The following is an 18,740-nucleotide window of genomic DNA, read 5'->3' on the forward strand; positions in this document are numbered from 1 at the left end:
TTCACGGCTTATTTAATGGAATACTCGTATTGCATTCATACGGTATTGAGTATTTTACCGGTACGTCACAGTAAATTGATTAATTGCTTATATGTTAGACTAATAATAATCATTAGTTTACTCATTCCGGTAGTAATGACACAACATACTATCAAAGCCCGTGCACTGTTGTGTTGTAATTTGTGAATACACAAGCAAGCGCGGTGTATATGACGCGACAAGTCAGCCACCATTCGTTACGTAGTAGGCCTAGTGGTGGAGGAAAAGCCTGCCGGCCCGGAGTTTACGCTGGCCCAGTGGTTAATTTCAGTGGGAACGCAAGGAACGGCGTTCCCTTACCTCCCAAGAGTGCCGGAACGCAAGGGAACGCTTTTAAAACTACGAGTACAAGTTTTAGTTAAAAAAAATTGTAGGTAGGATCAATATTATGCTATGCTTTGTTTGCGAGTGACTCGTAAGCAGATAGTAAGCGCCCGTACAAGCAGTTTTTGAGCTGTGCTGTGATGAGTCTTGCACGGAATCAGGCAGGAGGAAGGTGACGGGCGAGTCATCCTAGTTCGCGCATGCGCGGCTGCGCCTCTCAATAACAAAGCAATACCCACCCCACCCCCTTCCTTTCCCCCTCCATTCCTTCACCGCGCCACCGCCCCAGTGATCACAAGTGTGTTGACTAGTTGACTTGACCTTGGTGTGTTTCGCGTTTAAGTTACAAGTTGCATCGCATCCCATCACGCTTAAGTTCGTTTTTGAGGTGCAGGTCGTTGATTGTGTTCGTGTTTATGCTTATTAGTGCTGGTGCAGCTAAATAGTTTCCTAATTGACTATGACTACCAGAAAAATTGTTGATTTCTTTAAACCTAACCCTAAGAAACAAAAAGGTTATGCGAATAATGAGAACTGCAGTTCGGAAGCATTGACTACAACTTCAATTGTTGATCAAGATAAACAAGAAGACGCAATCGGGATCAATGAGGATAATTGCGATTACCATTCCCCTTCGACTTCCTCGTCGGTCAAAATATGTATCCAGGTTGGTGGGTTTGGGATCTGATGCAGACGAAGCTAAGGTTAGTAATGAAAATAATGATTTTGTTAATAGGGGTGAACAGCCAGTTTGTTGGTCTGAAGAACAATTGTTGAATCTAAAGCTAAAAATCCATGGTTAATTGTGAACAGAGAACTAGGTTGCAACGTTTGCCGTAGTGTGAGTACTCTAGGTGCAGAGAAAACGAAGGGCCTAAAGATTAGCGAAGAGTGGGGTTTAGGAACTGTTACCGCTTATGGAAACAATAAAAAAGACCAGCAATCCTCTCTTAGGAAAAAAGATATTTTTACACCGTGGGTTCTCGAGCTCATTCTTTAGCTGAAAAAATACTCATTGAAGCTAAGAAAGATACAATGAAAAAAGCTGTTGCTTCTATGCATAAAGAGCAGCAGATTGTAACTGAGCGCATTTTCCGCACGGCTTATAAGCAAGCTAAACTAAATAGGCCATTTTTTTGAGTTTGAAACTGAAATTGATCTTCAAATAATGAATGGCTTAGATATGGGGCGAATCCTACATTCAAATGTTGCTTGCTCCCAATATAATAATTCATCATTTTTCTGATGAAATGAAATCAGACTTGATAAATGGCCTAATCAAGTCAGACTAAATTTTCCCTGCTTTTGGATGAAGCCACTTCAGTTTCAAACAAAAATGCTTTGGTGGTTTATATCAGAACTGTTCTAAAGGGAATGCAAAACCCTATGACAGTGTTCTTAAAACTTTTTGAGCTAAATAGCACAACATCAGCTGGTATATTACAAGAACTTTTAAATCAGTTACAAGCATTAGGTCTAAGCTTTGAATTCATGAAAGACCATATGATTGCTCTAACTTGTGATGGTGCTTCAGTGCTACTAGGCAAGAAATCTGGCCTTGCTATACAGCTTACTGAAACGTTCCCCAACTTGTTCATTTGGCATTGTTTGAACCATCGTTTAGAGCTTGCCGTGCACGATTCCATAGAAGAAGTAGCTGGAATCAATCATTTTAAGATATTCATGGATAAAATTAGAAACATGTTTTAGTTGTTCACCGAAAAACAGCAGGGAGTTGGCAGAAGTTGCTAAAGGACTAGAGGAGCAAATGTTGAAAATCGGCCGTGTTTTAGATACTCGTTGGGTAGGCCTCCAGCTTAATGGCGGGTGAAAGCAGTTTGGACAGATTTTAAAGCTTTGTACAATCATTTCATTGAAGCATCTGAAGACAAACAAAGGGACTCGAAGCAACGTTCAACTTACAAAGGGCTTTGTAGTACATTATCTTCTACAACTTTTGTACACAACCTGGCATTGATGTTCGATGCTCTAGAAGAGTTATCGGATTTGTCCTTACAGCTTCAAAATCAAGCCTCAACCTTATCCAAGCCCACAGTGATGTAACACTGTTAATCAAAGTGTTTGAAAACCGAGTTGAAAACATGGTAGACGTTCAGTGGAAGCTAAAATTGCTATTGGCGATTTGATGTTTCAAGATGTTAAACTTTGTGTAAGATCCCAAGATACCCAGTATTCCAGAAAAACAGTTCTATCGGAGCCTCGCTAACAACTTGACTTCAAGGTTGCTATCATCATCTTCAAATGCGGCTGAACACTACACCAAAATCATGAATGACATCAAAGTGATCCACCCTATGTATTGGCCAAAAGACTTATCCATCACCTACGGAGAATGTGAGATCCAGCGAATCTGCGATAGATTTAAGATTAGCAGCTCTCAGGATATAATTAGAGACTTCAGACACTTCAAGCAGGGACTGAAGCCTATGTTAAGTGGAGAGAAACCTACTATTCTAGAGCAACCGCCGTCGTTTAAGAAACTGATTTCCATCATAAATAGTATTGCAGTGTCTAGTGCTGAATGTGAACGTGGGTTTTCTGCAATGAATCTAATTATGTCTCCTCTTAGATCTTCACTCTACATTAGCACTGTTTGCGATTTATTGCGGATTCAGGCTCCTAGGACCTCCTGTGGCTAGATACAATCCCGAGCGACACGTCAAAACCTGGCTGGCGAAGGGACACCATTCTGCACTTGACACCAAGTCAAAACAACGAGGGCAGAAAACTTACCATGAAGACAGCATTGCATTGTGGGAACTTTTTTCCTAAATCTGTTTTTTAAATATCTTTTAGAATTTCAGAACATTAAAGTTTTTCATTAAAATAACTAGCTCTATGCCTAACTTATAGTTGTGTTCTGAATTTTTTGAGTTCTTTTTTGTACTTACAGTTAGTTTTGTGTATTGTTTTGTTTTGTTTCTTTTGTAGTTTTCACTTTAAAATATTAACAAACAACTAAAAACTAAGTTTACCAACAGTCTTGGCATTGCCTTACAATATTATACTACAAATCCGTACATATTTGTTATTAATAAACTAATAAGCAAATAAAATAATCAACCTTAACTTTTTAAAACTACACTAAATTTTAAAAAATGAAACCGTGTTACTCCACTCTGTGTGTCATTTATTTTTGTGTGTAATTAAACGCTTCCTTTTCCTTTCCAAGAAGTTGGTTTTATTTTTGAATGTATTAAATATTGTTTTGTACCCATAAGGTATGCAATTTTTTTGTAAAATATGCAAACTTGTAAAAAAGCTGTTATATTAACAAACATCCATTTACATATTAATATGTATTATTATTACTACTGTAATGTGTATAAATAAAACTGTGAATAAGGCTCAATTTGTTTTTATTTTACCATTCATTAAAAAATTAATATTGGCGAGCTTCATTGATTCAAACAAAATGGTCAATGAAATCAAACCAAATATTTCTGGGAAATTTAAAGTAGGCAACAAGGTGTTAATGGAGTAGTAGTAGAGTAGAGAGTAAACTCAATAATTTTAAATTCATGTTTTTATTTTCTTACATCCTAATCAAGCACCTTAAAGAAAATAAACAGCATTAAAATATCACTTGGTATTTTATAAAAATGAATGTATTATTATGTCTGGGTGGCCTAAAAACAAAGGTTTACAGTTATAATTTTTCAAAAAGTTTTCCTGGGTGAGGGGCCCCTCTCCTTCCTGGGGTGTATTCCATACCCACCGGTCTGAGCTTCCCGCTTTAAAGAGTTCCCACACCTAAAATTTTAGAAATTAAGCACTGCGCTGGCCCCCCTTCATTCATTCCGGGAGGATCATTGCTAATTGCACTCCTTAATTAGCGTCCAGCCATCGGTTCATCCTAGAGATGGAAATTGTCGTTGTGTTGCGGCAACGCGTTACCACGTTATTCTACTAGCCGACAACAGGTTGAGGCAACGTGTTATTTCAGCAACTGTTGCCGACTGACCATTGCGAAAAGGTCATCTGTCTATCCATTGCGCAACGTTCTTTGAACGTTTTCTAGTGGCTGTTGCTTATAGAACATTATTGAAACACAATTTTATAGAAATGGAGATTAGTGAACAATTTAGTATATAGTGAAAATACATATCGAGAAATTCTTAGGAAAGACGAACAGAGGGAAGAGCGATTTTACCAGCAATCTTAGTGACAGGCATCACTAACGTGCCAATAACTATCCACAATAATGAAAGTAGTTTATTATACAAACTTAAACTGTTAAATGAGCTTTACATATTAATATTATACTATTGCTATGTATGCCACAGACTTATACAATATAATCAATATACCAATAACTATCCACAATAATGAAAGTAGTTTATTATACAAACTTAAACTGTTAAATAAGCTTTACATATTAATATTATACTATTGCTATGTATGCCACAGACTTATACAATATAATCAATATACCAATACCTATCCACAATAATGAAAGTAGTTTATTATACAAACTTAAACTGTTAAATGAGCTTTACATATTAATATTATACTATTGCTATGTATGCCACAGACCTATACAATATAATCAAGCACATATATTTTCAGTATTATGAGAATCTCGTGATATAAGGATCTAATATTCACATTAAAACACAGCTAATTGTTACCGTTTTATGATATGTTTATTAGTCTTTGACTGTCAACATCCACCTTAGAGTATTAAGAAAAAATAAAATAGAGGAAGGTCAATGTTAAAATACGATAGCAAGATTCTATTTCAGTGCAATCTTGCGTTGTTGTACTCTCCAAAGGTTACAGATATTTTAGTTTTCGGTTTCTGTCTGTAGCACCAATTTCATCTTCTATAATACAATTTTTATCATACCAACAATTAATTCTTTTACCTAATTTGATGTGCAACACCAAATTTGATATGTTTTGCACCAATATTAGATATTATTGTGCTGTCAAAAACGTGTTTAATTGTTCATTTTATGGATTACAGGTATTAAGCGTGTTCCAACTTATTATGAGTTGGGCTCTTTAACTGAAGAGATGCATTTCTTTAAGCTGATATATATATATATATATATATATATATATATATATAGGCCTATACATATATTGTTGATTTTATTTATCAAACTTTTATTTTAATTATAATCGCACAACTACGCAGTTTTCTAATATCACAGTAATATTATATCGGCACTCTTCGAAAAATAAGAAATAATCGTAAAGCTATGCGATGTGTGTACAATTTCATGATGTTTATTTTTTTATAGAAATCCATTCTAAATCATACTAAAACGTATAGTATAACAATAGTATTATATTTTTGCAGCATTACTATTATAAACATTCATGACATGAATTGGTATATCTAATGTTATTCACTGCGCACATTATTCTTTATTCTATAAACTATAGTGAATTTACGGAACTAAATCAGATACAGTGGTATATGAAGACGTGAGCGAAACATCAGAAAAATGTATTGTGTTGTCACACAACACAATTTTATAAAGTTATTAACTATTAAAATTTTTGTGAAATTAAATTTTTTAGGGAATTAGAAGCCACGACTAAAGATAACAATTTAAAATTATTTTGCAATGATCCTCTTAATGCGCGTGTAAATGTTTTTAAATATTAGGAGTAAATTTTTATTCTAAATTTTATTTTTCATCTGCCTTTGTATTTCCAGTTTAAATCTATATACAGGTTGAAAACCGTCTGAAGCTGCTAAATTGGAAATGATCCGATCTGAGAGTTTTCAATTAATTCATTACGCTCTACCTATTTTTGCATTAGTTTGAATCTGAAAAATACTCTTACAAGATCAGTGCGTGTGAGCCCTCAAACTATTTAACCGCATTAGCGAATATTGCACAATTGCTCAAGTTCTGTCCATTGAGGAGTAATATCTTATTCAGTCTGTCTCGATTATACATAATATACTCCTGACGCAGATCACATTATTTAAATCATAAGCTAATTTATTGAAGTCACGTGAGTGAGCGTAGTACGTGATAAGATATCCTGCTTAAGCTGCCACGAGTGAGGCTTGAGGTGGAAAAAAGGATTTTACGTCACATGGATACAATCTCTTGTCGTCCAATCTGAAAGAAAGTGGTTACGAAACATTTAAAAAGAGAACACAAGATTTGTTACTCAATAAACCTAAATACATCTAAACTTACTGAAGGTAAAAGAGAAGGTTAAACAGTTAAATAAAACACACGCAATTAAATTAGTGTAAAGTAACACACTGGAAAAAGTGTTTATAAAACTTGTTTTTTAAATTAAATGTTTTGGGAAGTGCCTTTGTGTAATACAAATAAAAAGTATCAAAAATTAAAATGAAAATTACCGTAGCATATTAGCAAAACAATAAGATTATTTAAACTACCATACCTAAGAAAACAAGTAATTACAAATAATTCTCTTACTTTTTACTATCTTGAAAAATTAAAAAAGTAATCCTTTGGTGATTGATTAGAAAAGGTACAAAAACACACTTCACATCTCTTTTCTTTGAATAGTATTTTACAAAGTTTTAGTAAGAAGACATTTGTTTCAGTACCTTCAGTTAGTTAATTTATGTACTCTTTAGTTATAAAATTATGAGTATGATTATGATTGATATTTAAATTATGTAAGTATACAAATCTGTAAAATCGTAAATGGGACTATTCTTAATTGTTTACTAACAGATGATTTTAGCCAATTAGAAACGGGTACCAGGACTAGCGCTCCTTAGGATGTGGCACCCAAATACTCTTACCGCCCATAACAGAAGAAGAAGATTTAAATCACGACACTGGTAACCATATATGAGTTAACCGGGCTGGCATCCACAGTATTCATAAAAGCAGAAGCATTAGTAAAATATTTGGTATAGGTTCCCTGAAAATATAAAATAATCCGACAATATATAGCAATTCAAAGCTCCTGTAAATCATCTCTCGGTAGCTTGAAAGCTTATTAATCTAACGATGAAAGCCGATAAGGTCACCAAACAGTGTCGGTACTGGTGATGTGAAAAGACATTGGGAAAGTTAATTACTAACCCAAAATACTTTTATCCATTTTAATTTTAGTTTTCGAACTAAACAATGTATTTTACTGAAATGCGAGCCTAATTTACTTTATCAATGCAATACAAATTTACTGTGATCAAGAATTTATTTGCATAAACTAAACTTGAGAATTATTGGAACAGAACAAAATGTTAAGTTTACATAACATTGTAAACATTTTTTTGAAAATATATATGAAATCTTCTGTTATCTACTGTAATAATGTTTAAATTCCGAGATAGAAAAATTAAAACAGGAGTCTGGAATGCCACACATATCGAGAAGTCTAGGCTCAAATGAATTTAAGAACTGTCTATTCAGAATAGAACAACACTGTTGTAGAATTATATTATCACCTTTGGAACTGATTTCAGTATGGATTAATAAAAAAAAACTGCATATTTACTTGTTACCTGGTAACAATTCTTTCATTGATTAATTCATTATACGTTTTGAAGATTTAGAGTACTAAATTTAAAAAAGTTAAAGTAATAAAACTAAATTATATCTATGTGAAGAGTTTGAAAAAATTAACGAAGTAACAGAAACATGGCATTTAAAGAAGTAATGATCCAGAATCAGAATTTTAGGGAAACGCAAAACAACCTGAGTGCGGCAGGGTTGCTTCATCGGAATGGCTACAAATTGGGTCGAACAATTGGAGAGGGCTCATATTGCAAGGTGAGAGTGGCCATTAAGTTTTTCGGAAACGGCCATGGCTTAAAGCTGGCCTGCAAGATGATAAGCAAGAAGAGAGCATCAGTTGATTATGTGACTCGGTTTCTTCCTAGGGAAATAAGCATCATAAGAAATCTCCAGCATCCAAATATTACTCAGGTGTTTGATATCTTGGAGTCATCAGACCATGTTTTCATCTTCATGAACCTATGTGAGAAAGGAGATCTCCTCGAATATATAAAGCGAAAAGGAGCTCTGGTGGAATTCAAGGCTAGAACCTTCTTCCGGTGAGATAAGCAACACTATTATACTAACAACAATTATTAAATAAGTTTTTATTATAGTGGCCTAATATTACGATTTAACTGAAATGGTCAATATCAGTGGCGGACCCAGACATTTTTCGGGGAGGAGGGGAGGAGTTCGGGAGTGTTCGTAGTCGGAGGTACGGAAATCCCTCCAAATCAGTAGGAGGGTCCAGAAACCCTCTCGCGGGACATTTTATAAATACTAAGTGCTAACATTGTTATTTTATAGCACTTCTGAACTAATAAAAAGGGGTCAAAGATCAGGTCATAATGTATAAAGTTTACAGTTAAACCACTATACCAATAATCACTAGGAAACTATACATGGATAATTCATATATTCTGTAACAAATAAAATTTATATGAAGTGTATCTAACTAAAAAAATTTCTCATAATATTAATAAAATATTAGACGAAATATTTAAGTTTTAATCACAAATCAAGACGAAAGCTAAATCTTGAGATGTCTACTCTAGGATAAAAATATATCAATATCAGTTTGAAAATTGACCGCAAAATAAGTAATAGAGCTGAAATAACTGGTGTTTTATACAAAATTAGTTTATTTATTTCTGCATTTCAACATATGTAGCTATTCGATAACAATTTCCAGTTTTTATATCGATAACAGAAAAATAAATATTTGTTTTCATGGCGCTTTTCAACCAAACTGCAAATACGAAACTTCAACACTCGGAAACCTGTAATTCGACTAAGGTCAAATGTTTATACAAGATAGATAAAAGTGTTTTGTAATTAAGTATGTAACTTGTTATTAAATTACTATCTTAACTTTTATTCTTGTCGGGGTAGTCCACAAAATTCGGCATTGGTCGCGTTATGGAGCTCTGTCATTATCTTGTAAGTTTGTAAACCACTACTTAAAACGATTATTTTTTAATAGCAGGGTTTGTTAATTTACCGTATCTAACAGCTGCTCAGACTGGCCAGGGTGGTGTGCCTCGTAGTAACAACGACTGACAACAAACTAACAATGATCAGAATTGCTCAGAGCTCGGCAACTCGCTAAGTACTGCGACAACTGATCACGCGCAGGACTACTGTAACAGATACTTTGTACCAAGTACTCGATCATCTGTCCCGAGAGTATAAGTTACCGCAAACCGAAAGTATCCGGTACAGGTTACTGCGTTATAGGTACTTTTACGATACAGATACTTTACACGTTTATCACCGTTGCTGGAACAAAGTAAACGATCTCGTTTTGCAGTTACAGTAATGGGACCAAGTACTTGGACAATTTTAGGAGTACTCTTGTTACGCATAACTCTTATCGGTTTGAATATATATTTTGTACTCGGTTATTGGAAGTAGCGCGTAAAGGCCGAAGTCACAAGAAAAAGTAACAACTAACTTCACTTTCGTAGTTGCTGCGTGACGGTAAAATTTAAATGTTAGTGTATTGAACAAAATTTAATTATCATATATGCAGTGCCTTGTATTTCGTAAATTAAAAAAAATTACAGTTTTAACTCATATATTTAATGATTATTGATTTAAAAGTTCCAAAATAAATGTTATTTCCAGTCGAAAATATACTATTAAGTGATCGATTATTTTGAAATAAAAATTGGCTTTTAGGGAGAAGGGGCGGGTTCCGTTCGTCCACCCCGTCGGCGAACCCTTGGTCAATATTACTTTCCAAGAAATAATAATTTGAATAAACGTTTGTTTGAAATGAAATTAGGGCATATGGGCATACATTTTGAAGATATATACAAATACTTTAATAAATAGTTATCTTGCGTAGAGACAAGGAGAAAATTTAGAATATCTAGATGTTTCTCTACAACAAAACATATACCTAGCAATAACTGATATTATTTACAGTAAAATAACAGTTGAATGTAACAAAAGAAAAGAGCGCAACAAGAAATGGATTATATGTTTTGAATATGACGTGTAAGTTAATAAGCAAGTTATGGACTGACATTCTTTTAAGCAATTACACGTTTGATAAGATTTGTAAATAAGTTTTTATTGATACGAATAATCTCGTGCAGGCAGCTTGTGTCGGCCATCATATATCTTCACAACCAGGACATCAGCCACCGAGACCTCAAGTGTGAGAATATATTCATCACTGCCAAGGACGACATGGTGCTTGGAGACTTTGGTTTCGCTCGTAGATGTCGAGACCCATATACACAAAAGAGGATTCTCAGCGAGACATTCTGTGGCAGTGCAGCTTATGCGGCACCCGAGATTCTTCAGGTACCACATCCATAAATAAACACGTTCTAGGGTATTAGTACTAATGTAAAACCGATGCCGATAGTACCCAGATAAATGTTAAAATGAGGTCTGCAGACCTTACATCTGACATCAAATATTTCTGAGTAAGACATCTGCAGCATAACAGGAATTGGTATAAATATATGATTTTATAAGTCTGGAGGCCTACAGAACTACGCTGAAAGCATTTCTGTTAAGTGTTTATGTTTAACAGAAGTGAAAACCTCCTGCTTGTGACACCTCGTGGAGGCCAGTAATATTTGATATATCATTGTTGAATTTATAATAAATGTGTTGCTTTATAGTGCAAAATTGTCGATATCTGTTATATTTCTTAAAAGCAGCTCTAAATTACGACCATCTCCATTATTTGTTGTAAAATAGATTGTGAACAAATTTATATAACATTCCAACGGGAATGGAGAAAATTAGGATACAATGGTATTTTCCATCGAGATATCAACTATCGAACAGGCTAATTCGTAGCTGTTTACAGAACACGGCTACTGAAGTTCTTCAGGTAATGTTGATCCCACAGTTACAGAAAAATACGATAATGCGATATTTTATATCGTGGTTAGGGACATTTACGAAGCCATTTAACAGCTTCAATGTTGATCCCATAGTCCACACTGAAACATGCAGTAGGTCTATGCGGTATTAAGTTTTGTAGTTAAAAACCTCCACGAAACCATTCTCTATATGTGGAACGAAATCGACTTCCAACATTGTTCAGATAGGTAGTGTATATACCATAGTCAATAAAGAAAATAACTATATTGCGATGTTATGTATCGTAGTAAAAACTCCCAAGAACCCATTAGCTATTTTGAAACCTAACAAAAATACGTGGCTGAGCATCAAGCGTAACTATTGACATTCTTTAGTGCGGTTGAGTGATGTGATTATAGATGAACAATAACGAAATCATGCTAGTGCGATATTAAGTACAGATGTTTGGAATACCATAAGTAACGGTTGTGTGACCGAGCAACTAATGTGACTTCTGAGAATCTGGAGATAGTATTGCTTTTATCATAAACCCAGAAGTTCATAAAAAATGTGATTGTTTTCAAAAACTAGAGAATCCTCAGGTAGCATCATAACCTCCCGAGTCGTACAACTTAATGTAATTTTAAGATCAAGAAGACTCAAGTCTGGCAATGAGAACTTTGAAATTAAATTGTCAACAAATAAATTTGTGATTTCACCGCCAGTTATGATCTCAATATTTGTAGACGGCGCCATTTCATCGACGATGTAAGTGTAAGGATTATGCAGAGCAAGAAACCGATTCCATTAAAATTAACAACAATAAAGCTCAACTGGATACCAGCAGAAGTTGGAATCAAAGTCATGGTGCCAGAGTCGATGAAAATAATGTTTAGTAACTATACGGTTCCTACAAATACTAGGATCCATCTTTGCGATGTTATCACATAATACTATTCTGATAAGAAACTAATATAATATAATAAAACGTCTTGTGTTTATGTCAAGGGCGTGGCATATAATCCTAAAATGTACGATGTGTGGTCCATGGGATGTATCCTGTACATAATGTTGACAAGTTCGATGCCCTTCGATGACTTCAACATTGTCGAAATGCTCAAACTCCAGCTGGCACGGCAGTTCGAGACACGACGCTTCAACTTAAGAGCTTCTGCAGAGAAACTGATCTTGTAAGTGCTTCTTGCTAATGTTTCATTTACCGCTAATTTATATTCATTATTTTTATGCTGTGGTAAAATTAGAGGTTTCTCAATTTAGACATGTAGGTTTTGTTAGGTGTTTGTGATGTTTGCTAGTAAACCAAAATGCTTTACAATTTAGAAGAATTTTGTAATGCTTAAGTAAATTAGTATGTCTTAAATGATCCGAAATCTATGTAAGATATTGCCAAATTAATCCTTAATAATTCTTAATGATTGTAAAGTGAAAGTGCCATAATCTGTGTAAATACCGCACGTATTAGTGAATCCTTGCATAAACTATGCTATTACTAGTTAATAGGATTTGGTCCGTCATGTACACGTGTTAATTTGTGTAACGCTTTTTTCAAAAACGATCGAAGATATCAGGATGACATTTTTGCCACACATACCATACGACATTAGAAGTACACTTTAACATAGGGATATAAGAAAAGGGTATTTATTTACAATACCGTGACCATGAAAAATGGACTTTTTTTCATGGGTTGGGCATTTATAGCCAAGTGTTATTATCACAGGTGCATATAAACTGGGGGGGAAAGTATATCATTGTATTATATTGATGCCTTTCGGGCATTATTGCATTAAAGATGGAAAATAACCGACAAAATTTTGTCGAACAACACTTGGAGGGTTAAGGATCAGGGGCATCACGTGATCTGGGATTCGACTTTTGCAAGCTCGAGTTAATTTTTTTTCTAAAAGAGCAAGCAGTGCGCAGCACTGCGCAGCGGGCAGGCATCGTTGACAGGATTAACGTCATCATTTCAGTAAAATTGCCAGAGGTACTGTCAAAAACAGAGTTTTCAGAGGATTTCAAAAAAATCGTAACTCCTTTGATTTTCGTTGCCGACGAATTTTTTTCTTCACTATTGTTTTCAGGAAAAATTGTAGTTTTCAGGAAAAAAAAATGAACATACCTTTCCATGGTCACGATTTTGTAAATTGATACCAAGAAAAGTAATTGTTTTTAAAATAATCATTTTGTAATGTTGGAAGTTATTTCATACCTAATATTAAATGTTTTATATATATATATATAACATTATATATATATATATATATATATATATATATATATATATATATACATATTTGTAAAATTTTAACTATTAGCGTGTAAAACAAACCCCTGTGTTAATGTATTCTAGCAATGCCGGAATATAAGTGGTAAAAATGCCATCTGTTTATAATAGGCCTTACCTAAATTAACAAACAATTTTTACTCATAAGTTATTTTAAATAAGCCGGGTCCATAATATGCATTGCAGATAACCAACTGGAAACCATAATAACAGGAGTACTCCTATACACTAGTAAATAATGTACTGTGTCCTTACGGCTACACAAGGCTGTTATAGGTTAGTTTCTGTCTGATTTTTTAGAGCGTTTTTTTAACCGGGTGCAAGTTTTTTAAATTTGTTCATTTTTTGTTATATAATAACTTTTAATGCAATTAAACAATAGGGACAAATTTTAGTATATATATATATATATATATATATATATATATATATATATAATAATTTAACAAATTTATACTTTGAATATATTTGTAGCATTTAAATCAAGAAATACCAAAGTCAAGTATAAACTTACATACAAATGCATTAAAGGTAAAATTGTACTGTATTTTACTAATGGTTGTATTCAAATTTGTCTTGAATGTTGCTAAGGTTTTAGTATTCAGTTTTTAAATAACAAAAGATGCATACAGATATTATTCTTTTCTCCTTGTATTTATTATTTCACAAATATATAGATAGATTCATACAAATATAATATGGTTCTTATGTGTATTAAACAGATAACCGAAACATGTGATATATTCTATTCTTAAAACCACGAATTAAATGATACTTAGCCTTGGACTTGTATCATCTATCAAAAATATATCATCTATCGTCTATCAAAAATATTGTTCAAAATTCTAATAACTACTGTGACTACTAGTCTACCTACTATCTATTACCCTAGTTTATTACACTAAAACAATCAAAAAACGTTAAAAAAGTAAATACCAGACTTTGAAGCTTTTTTGCGTATTAAAAGATTAAATGTTTCGTAAATTTTAACAATCGGCGTTAAGAGTTTCTTCTGAATGATTCCTCCACAGATTTTGAAATTAGCAAAAAAAAGAAATTAAAACGTAGTTGGTTATTGGATAAATGTTTACGATTAATACGACTAGATTTTCAAAATTAAGCCGTATTAGGTGGTAGTATCGTATGTAATATTTAATATATTTTGTGTAATTGCTAATATTTTTATTTTGAGTTCAGTCACTCATGCATATTGATATTTGATGCCAAAATAATACTCTTTAATCAAATCCTTTAGTTTCATTTTGACAACCTTTCAGAGTTTTTAAAGTTTTCTTTTAAAAAAGGTTCTTTAAACCTATATACCTACCTAAATGATTATTTACATTTTATGTGGAAAAGAGTAAGATTAAAACTTTTAAAACTGTATTTAAAGTATTTTCCTCACACATTTCTGAATTAACTTTTTTGTTTGTATAGCTAAGATCAGAAGTATGTAACATTTTATTTGTGTATATGTACTGGATCAAGGACAAACATATGTTAGAAAGAATTGTTCTCTTTACAGTTATACGACTAACCAAAGTAATTCAATCATAATTGTCTTCTCGCAAGGGCCGGTACATAAAACAAATGAGCTACTAATAGAGAAAATGTGCCTTTTAGTTTTGCAACTATCAAAAGTAATGAATCCATAATTACTGTCACCTATTTCGGCAATTTCCGTAACTATTTTACTGTCTAATTTTTATTATTAAATCATTCGCAAATATTCTTAACGAGGTATATCATTTGTATAAATATTGGTCTGAGAGAGAAAATTTATCTATAAATAAATGATTGAAGAATAGAATAATAAGAACATTATGTGGTTTTTGAAAGCAAATTTTGATTAAGATGAACGGATAATACCAATAAGCAATCAGTTTTGTAATATTTACTCCTGAGCTGAGTTACGAATTATTTCATGTTATTACCCGTGATGTGTTGCCTGTTACAGCCATATGTTGGAGCCTGACGTGACGCGTCGAGCAACAGCGTCCCAGATCGCACAGTCGCAATGGCTAAGGGAACATTTCTACTCTAATCTCCACGCTATAACTCCCGCTAACTACAGTGCATCCATTGGGTAGACACCATAAAACGCTATTGTCTCTTAACATTATTAAACGATCCAAATTAAAATTATTAGTTGTAACATTTTTCTTGAACGTAGTAATTTGAGTGTATATCTTTTTTCACTATATTTACAAAGTAATAAACAGAACCATTTCACTAGAAACAATATTCTCGTGTTTATGCAACATGCAGCACATTATGAACCAGTCCTCACAAATATACATTAAGATGTTTGGTTAAATTCACAAAAATCGGTTAAGATTATCCGTAAAACAAATTAACTTTTTTGAAGGATTAATTACAAATGAATTAAATATGTTACAAAAAAATCTTGATTGCATTTGTACAAACTTTATATAACCTTGACCCATTTATGTTTCTAGCTAGACTCAGGTTACTACTGAATAAGAATTAGGGCCTCTAAGCCGGTATATTAATTCGGTATTAGTGTCCTTAAAAACTTTGAAATTATATACATTAAACCTAATAACCAAGCTTGAGTAGTAAAACAAGTTTTTTAGCTTATGTCTCATATAAATTGTGCATCATGGGATACATACCATGGGATAAATACCATTACATGTGTATACGTCTCTGATAAGAACGTTAAGTTTCTACCAAAAGTAATTCATGTGTGGTAAACACAAACTCTTTTAACTTAACCACAAAATCGTCAACTTTATTTCAAAAGAAATAAACACAATACCGTATCAGCATACCTAGTCACCACAGGAAACGAGGAAACTAATAAGCGGCCTACACTCGTTATTCGATTGCTATTATCGAACAATTAGATATATTATTCAACTTCGATGTATGAAAAATCATACACAATGAGTTATAATAAATTAACGTAACAAGACGAATCTCGTACATTACAATATTGTAAATACACACATTTTACAATAACATTACAAAACAACAAAACCAACTATGGTCTAGCATTAGATATCAAAGAACCCTTACAATATCTATAACTTTCCCAGCTTGATAACAATAAGTAACCCCTTTGGTGAAATGGAAAGAATTCTCCCCAAGTGTTACCAGGAGCCAACGCACATGTTGAAGCTACTTAAACAAATCTCGTCACTTGTGAGAAATATCTTACATATTTTCCTCGTATTCATCGCCATTTTCAAAATCCCAAAATATTAGTTAATTCTTGTTGTTTATTGTTTACGTTAAAATTACTAATAAGCTAAAATCATATGAAAAGTTAAATGCATTTTAATATCAAATTATCATTCGGGTAAAAACAATCAATCAATCGACAATATCAATCGAATAACGAGTGTAGGCTGCCTATTAAAGTCTACCCTTGAGGGGGAGAGAAAAATTCATTTAAAGTTTCGATACGTTATAAATAATTAGTGGTTCCAAATTAATGTATAAACATTACGCGATTTACTTACTTATTATCTTCAGAAAACTTTTTTGTTGTACAAGTTACCTTTTTAATAAATATGTACAGATTAAAAAGTGTTAACTTACAAAATTGTCATTTTGAATACATTAAAGTTATACAACAAACGTACTCTTAAAACAAAAATATTTTTCTGGATTTTATTGTAACTGAGAAACACAAAAACACATAGAAAATATGTTTAAGAACTTATTTGACTGATTACTATGACTGTAAATAAGACTGAAGAGTTCCCATTTTTAATTCATTGCCAATAACATGTTCAGCGAACCAAATTTTAATACTTTAAGTGTTTAATATCGTAAAGACATCAAGTCTTGCTTTGGCTTCCTTTCACTTGATATCTAAAATTTCAGATTCCATATAAAGAAATCCGTATTACAGTTTTTTTTAAATACCGTACTTTGAATGGTACTAATACCTGCTGGTGCGACCTGAGGCTAAGATCACTCCACTTTTGGTGTACATTATTATATTCTTTTTTATATATTATATTTACATATTCTTTCCTTATTAGTCTTTATCTTAACACTTTTCTCGAATGCACATAATAACTGAATTATTCACTAGAAACATTTTGATTATAACTCAAGTTTGAAGCTTATAAATCACTCAAAACTCTGATAAATAACTTCAGCTTTATGAACATGTACTAACACAGTGACTTTTTATTTGAGAACACACAATCGCTGTGCTGTATGCAAAAAGGGCAGAAATGTCGTTTAAAAAACAGCTTTTACTAAGCCATAGTGGAACGTATCAGATCATATAAAAGACCATGTAGAACACATTTTAGGCTAACAGAAAAACGATAACTGGAAAAAGGGCAATTCTACACATTTACCCTTCTAGCACCTAGTTCCTCAATTTACACACAGTATCCGCAAGACCCTCAATAGTTACACGAAAAAGACATGCAATTTTTTTATTTATACAATATGCAAAATCACTTTTTTAAGATCGGTACACTTTTTATGCATAAATATTTATTTGTTTTAGAGGAAACATAAACTTGTTTCTTCTTGTAAAAAATTACAATAGACATGTCAAGAAAGTGTCCATTACGTCTTTTAGTCAAAACTCTTCTTATATGTTGTTAGTTTTGCTGCGCTTCTTTAATTCTCCAAGAACTTACAAAATTATAAACGGTTCGTTAAGCCGCGTTTACACCGAAGTTGGCAACCAATGATTGCAGACTTTTATCGGCAATTTTTAGTCGAACGCCTTAAAACAACTGCAGCTCGCATTGCCAACTGTAGTTGCAGACCGATTTTACGAGTTGGTAACCAAAATTTGGTTTTCCGACAGAAATCGGTAAAGATCAAAGGCGGTTACCAACCTGCAACTAACCCCGCTACCCCTCCCACCTATCGGGTCCACGTGGTCGATAGGTATTTAACATTTACTCACCTGTATGTTATCCTTCAGGAAACATATCAAAGCCTCACAAACATCTGGCACAAAGAGAGATATCGCACTTTTTGAAACTTTAAACAAATAACTGATGCTTGTATAAGAGTCGTCAGTTGCCAAAATTCGCAAAGTTGTAGCTAACCTTTCACGCACTGGAATTGCTTTCCTGTGGTTAGTATCCCTTTTGCTAATTATGTGTCCAATACCAACAATTAAACATTCAAAATCGTTGCTCGACATTCTTAAACAGTTTTTGTACTGCCATCGCATCTCAATTCTCCCGTAAAAGGATCTGTATCATCTCTATTTAAGTCAATCAATACATCGCTGCCACTATACTTTGCTCTTGCCTGCA

General features: G+C 33.2%; 2 protein-coding genes across 3 annotated transcripts in view; one reads left to right on the forward strand and one right to left on the reverse strand.

Annotated features, from left to right (window-relative positions):
- The window catches only part of LOC124370620 (nuclear pore complex protein Nup107), a 75,286-nt gene extending 59,145 nt beyond the window's left edge, over positions 1 to 16,141 (reverse strand). For both annotated transcript variants that reach the window (XM_046828911.1, XM_046828917.1), the window contains exon 1: positions 16,110 to 16,141. In XM_046828911.1, coding sequence (XP_046684867.1) covers positions 16,110 to 16,126 — 17 coding nt within the window. In that variant the 5' untranslated portion in view covers positions 16,127 to 16,141. The remainder of the gene's footprint in view (positions 1 to 16,109) is intronic.
- On the forward strand, positions 7,870 to 15,618 carry LOC124370641 (testis-specific serine/threonine-protein kinase 3-like). Its single transcript, XM_046828931.1, has 4 exons — positions 7,870 to 8,395; positions 10,442 to 10,652; positions 12,174 to 12,355; positions 15,431 to 15,618. The coding sequence occupies exons 1-4, from the start codon at positions 7,980 to 7,982 to the stop codon at positions 15,561 to 15,563; spliced, it is 942 nt and encodes a 313-aa protein (XP_046684887.1). The 5' UTR covers positions 7,870 to 7,979; the 3' UTR covers positions 15,564 to 15,618.
- Positions 16,142 to 18,740: the final 2,599 nt, after the last annotated feature.

The sequence above is a fragment of the Homalodisca vitripennis genome, chromosome 1 (assembly GCF_021130785.1).
Source record: "Homalodisca vitripennis isolate AUS2020 chromosome 1, UT_GWSS_2.1, whole genome shotgun sequence".
Taxonomy (NCBI): Eukaryota; Metazoa; Arthropoda; class Insecta; order Hemiptera; family Cicadellidae; genus Homalodisca; species Homalodisca vitripennis.

Excerpts from the sequence above, each read along its gene's own strand:
- LOC124370641 (XM_046828931.1), top strand. The coding sequence starts at position 7,980 with ATGGCATTTAAAGAAGTAATGATCCAGAATCAGAATTTTAGGGAAACG. Across the intron at positions 8,396-10,441 it reads AAGGCTAGAACCTTCTTCCG|GCAGCTTGTGTCGGCCATCA; the intron begins GTGAGATAAGCA and ends AATCTCGTGCAG. Across the intron at positions 12,356-15,430 it reads TCTGCAGAGAAACTGATCTT|CCATATGTTGGAGCCTGACG; the intron begins GTAAGTGCTTCT and ends TGCCTGTTACAG.